The following is a 4,179-nucleotide window of genomic DNA, read 5'->3' as shown; positions in this document are numbered from 1 at the left end:
AGAGAAAAAAAAAAAAAAAAAGCCAGCCCTGGAAGGGGAAGGCGTGGCACCCCCTAGCCGTGAAGCCCCAAAAGTATCCAGCGCTTATTAAAGAGCAAGGGCTGTTACAGTAAGCCAAAGGCCCAGTTCAGTGTTTTCAATTTTGTTAAAAAAAAAAAAAAAAAAGTCAGCCCTGACCCAATAAAGTCTGTCCTCAGCACAAATGCCCCATTAGGCTGGCATGGTTAAAGCACAGCAGGTTTCTGCAGCCCATGGCATGCAAAGAAGTGATGTGACCAGCATCATATCCAGCCATCTTTGATTCCCCAGCCCAAAACAGTCAGGTACAGCTTGGTTTACTGGAAGCAGCCTTCAGCACATAGAACAAGAGTTCAATGTCTAGAGCAAGGGTTCAAACCTCCCCTTAAATGCTAATGCTCTGTCACTGTGTTGCTTGTACAATAAACAGGCATTTTTGCCTACTTGCAAGACCGGCAGCTCTACAAAAGCTCTTTGTGGACAGTATATAGGCTTAGCATATAGTCAGTGTTCCAGCTCTACTCCCAGCTTCTGGCATGGGAAGACACTGGAAGTGTGGTTTGAGTGCACCACTATGGATAAAGTAAAGGTAACTTTGGGGAGTGGGCAGAGGTGAAAGTCAGAAGGTGCCCCAGGGGACTATAGGGAGCATTTTATTAAACTTACAACAGTCTCTAACTTGTATCAGGGCTCTTGCATGCTGCTCCAGGGGCATGGAGACGGCTTACAGTCCACCTTACCTTGTCCCAGCCCCACATGCAGATCTGGAATAACTGAGATGGGGCACAAAAGAACTCCCTTTAACTGCTGACTCTGACAGCTGCCACTCTTCCACTGTTAGTGGCCTCTTTCCCCCTTGCACCTTAGAGCAGCACTGGCTAAATAAACGAAGTCAAAAATGTAGTTCAGTGTGGGTTCTTGTCTTCAAGTGGCTGAGGTCCAAGAGGTTTAAGTCCACACTGCTCTGTCAGAGGATTTTAATTACTTATATTGCAGGTAGTGGAGAATCATGCATTTAGATTCTCAGCTCAAAGATTCAGGGCCTGCCAATTGTCCAACCCTCTTGAAGCCATTCACAGCATAGTTTGGTCTCTTTCAACACCACAGGCTGTTGACTGGTATTCAAAGAGACCTATAGCTCAGCCTAAGATCCTGAGATAAGCTCAGAGAAACATCTCTCACTCAGGTAGAATGATTAACACAGGCATGAAGAAGAACCAAGGCAGGAGTGCTTTGGAGGGTCAGTGTCCATTACCTGCACCACCATCCTGTACTCTTCCACAATTGCTGCTAGCTCCTCAGCCCAGTTGGTTTTCTGCAAACACAGAAAAGTCAGAGAAAGCAACTGAAGTCATTACAGAGTAAAACTCATCTCACTCGTGATGGTTTAGTGACACCTGGTGGTATTGGCAGGACACAGCATGTCAAACAGGACAAAGGCTAGAATTCTGGTTTGATTAGATGTTCTAGGTTTAAACACTAGAAAGGATCACCAATTCCGACCTCTGGAAAGCACATGTACCAGAGAATGCCTTCAAGTATTTTCTGCATCCCAATTATTTGTGCCCAATAATTAAATTATTTACTGCATTAAGAATGATCCACTGCAGGTCAGCAACCAATGGAATTAGTGACACAGACAGAACAGGAAATACAATACTAAAGCCACAGCAGCACACTTGCTCTTTGAAGTTATGTGCAAGTTGCTCACCTCAGTAAGGGCAGCATCTTTGCAGGAGATGAGACTTTCATATTCGCAGAGCTGAGACTGGAGAGAGGAAAAGAAGAGGTCTTAACAGCATCTGATCTCTTCCCGGTGCTTGGTTCTTAGCTCTTCCTCAAATATCTTGACAAGCTTTATACTCACTGTAAAACTGGGATAGTTTCTGACTCACTTTCTCACTGGGGCTTTAAGATTTGACAAGGAGGGAAACATGGACACGTAGAAAGGATTTGGTCCTTCCAGGTCACAGCATAAGCCAGTGACAGTCAGGAATGAAATCCAGGAGTTCTGACATCCCACTCAGCTGCTTTAAGCCTCCAGACTTGCAGTTCCAAACTTTAGATCAATGGACTGAAGTGCCATTCCTCAGAATTTCACCCACTTCTATCAAATTTGATTGAAAAAGGTTAATTTCACAGACCATCTACTATGGCTTTGTAGCCCCAGCAGCCTGTGGGCCAGTTTGGGGACCATAGTTCTACATAACTGGCTCTCCTACAAATGCAAGTAGCCAAAAAAAAAAAAATCTAAATGCCCATCCCACAAGGAAATCACAGGGGACTGAAATTTCCACTCCATCTGGACCCACAATGAAAAGTAGGATTAATTTCACAAAAAAATTCCACTAACCTGTTCTGACTTATTTCTACTTTTATGCTTTAAAATATAGTACCACACAGTAATTAAAAAAAAAAAAAAGGTTTTCATCAGAATGTGCTGATTTTATTGAAATTCTTGACAAGAAAACACTTATTTGGTCCACCTGACATTTCTTTAATTGCAAAAACATTTATAATAAGGGACCTTTTAGCCAATTCCACCTGCCAAGTAGGAGGATAGATCTCTTTATAGCAAAAAACAACCTCATGACAGCAATACAGGCTGTATGTATTCAGCACTGCTGCAAATCAAATAATTAGTGTCTGGTGTGAAGACACCATGCAGGCCTCTGTGGTTTTTACCTTCAGCTCAGCTTTCTCAGTGACCAGCACTTCAATTTTCTGTCTCTTTCCCTCTCTGTCTGTGATGAGCTTTCTGTTCTATGAAGCAGCCACAAAAGATGTTTAATATTAATAAACCATACCAAACAGACATGGGAAGAACATGATCTAACTGTTCAAAAGGCTCTGCCACCAATGAATGCAGACACTGCTGCAATGAGTATGTAGCAACACTACACCCTAAGTTAACACAGGAAGTGAAAATTAATTTCACATGCATTTGAAATTGTAGGAAAAACTAATTGGTCTAATAAAAAGATATTGGATTTACCCAAAGAACCTGGTCTGCCTTTGTCCTTAGACCAACATGCTACAGCCTACGCCCCAGAAAAAGCTAAAGGCACTTAAATGCAATTGAGCCTCTGGAGGATGATCAGGAGACTGAACTTAGTAAAGTCTCTTCGGATGAAAGATGCAGACCACAACCAGCCAGGACCTTGATTTTACACTTTGGTTGCAAAATAGCAGATCCAACTGCTTTACAGTTACAGAAGTTTCTGGTGTCAGCACAGATGAAGACAGGAGAGTGCCCCTATTGAACTCTCTGCCCCACATCACCAGGTGTGTGCTAACAGACTGTGGTGTTTAACTTTTTCTTTGGTAAACTAACTAGATTGTAGTACACTGCACGGCAGTATTTCCAGACCTAGAATTATTCTTGTAGCAATTTCCTGAATTCTTCCCCAATTCATTACGGCCTCTGAGGGGAGTGGGGTCTTGCTGTCACCCACTCCAATTCTGGCAGCGTCTTTGCTGCTTTTCAGTGGTTGTGCTTTAAGCATAGGATTCTGAATTTACCCACTGATGCTCCTATCCAATATTATTCTTCAAGACATCCTCACCTCCTCTTGAAGGTCATCCACTTGTACAGAGAGAGACTGCTGTTCCTTTTCCTATGAAAAAGGGGAACGAATGGGGAGATGTTGAGGGGTGGGGACCCTTGGTCCAGGCTGCTGTATTAGGCGTCATCAACTCCATATATTTATTCTCATGCCTCCCTGAAATCCCAGCACAAGAGGACACAGGCTCTGCAGCAGCTGCGCTGAGATGACAAGCCATTCACAGCTACAGCAGATGGGGAACTAGTAAAGAGCCAGGGGTTTTGAAAAAAAGAAAAGGCACATTCAGTGCTGGCCAAGAGTGCCATCTTAAAAGAAAAACAGGGTTGGGAAGGGACCTCTTGAGGTCATTTCATCCAACCCCCTGCTCAAGGAGTGATCCAAACTATTCCAGAAAAAATGTTTATCTAACCTGAACTTAAACACTTCTTGCAACAAAGATCCCACATAACCTCTCTTTCAGCACTTCACTTAGAGTTCTTGCTAATATCTAACCTAGATCTCTTTAGCTGCATGGTTCCTATGGTGGGTTAAGGAGGCAATGATTAGTGACTAGAAAGAGTGTGTGTTACACACCCACACACCTTTTTTTTTTTTT

At 43.1% G+C, this 4,179-nt stretch overlaps 2 protein-coding genes across 6 annotated transcripts in view; both read right to left on the bottom strand.

Annotated features, from left to right (window-relative positions):
* LOC109320799 (AP-2 complex subunit alpha-2) overlaps positions 1-4,179 on the bottom strand; it is a 621,923-nt gene that overhangs the window by 260,787 nt on the left and 356,957 nt on the right. The window lies entirely within an intron of this gene.
* CCDC155 (coiled-coil domain containing 155) overlaps positions 1-4,179 on the bottom strand; it is a 25,906-nt gene that overhangs the window by 13,118 nt on the left and 8,609 nt on the right. Inside the window, exons 8-11 of the mRNA XM_019551119.1 lie at positions 3,585-3,635; positions 2,704-2,781; positions 1,730-1,786; positions 1,274-1,333 (exon numbers count right to left, since the gene is read on the bottom strand). Of these exons, the coding sequence (XP_019406664.1) occupies positions 1,274-1,333; positions 1,730-1,786; positions 2,704-2,781; positions 3,585-3,635 (246 nt within the window). The remainder of the gene's footprint in view (positions 1-1,273; positions 1,334-1,729; positions 1,787-2,703; positions 2,782-3,584; positions 3,636-4,179) is intronic.

The sequence above is a fragment of the Crocodylus porosus genome, unplaced genomic scaffold (genome assembly GCF_001723895.1).
Source record: "Crocodylus porosus isolate Cpor-Errol unplaced genomic scaffold, CroPor_comp1, whole genome shotgun sequence".
Taxonomy (NCBI): Eukaryota; Metazoa; Chordata; order Crocodylia; family Crocodylidae; genus Crocodylus; species Crocodylus porosus.
The sequence above is the reverse complement of the archived record's forward strand: the minus strand, read 5'-3'. Positions and strand labels throughout refer to the sequence as shown.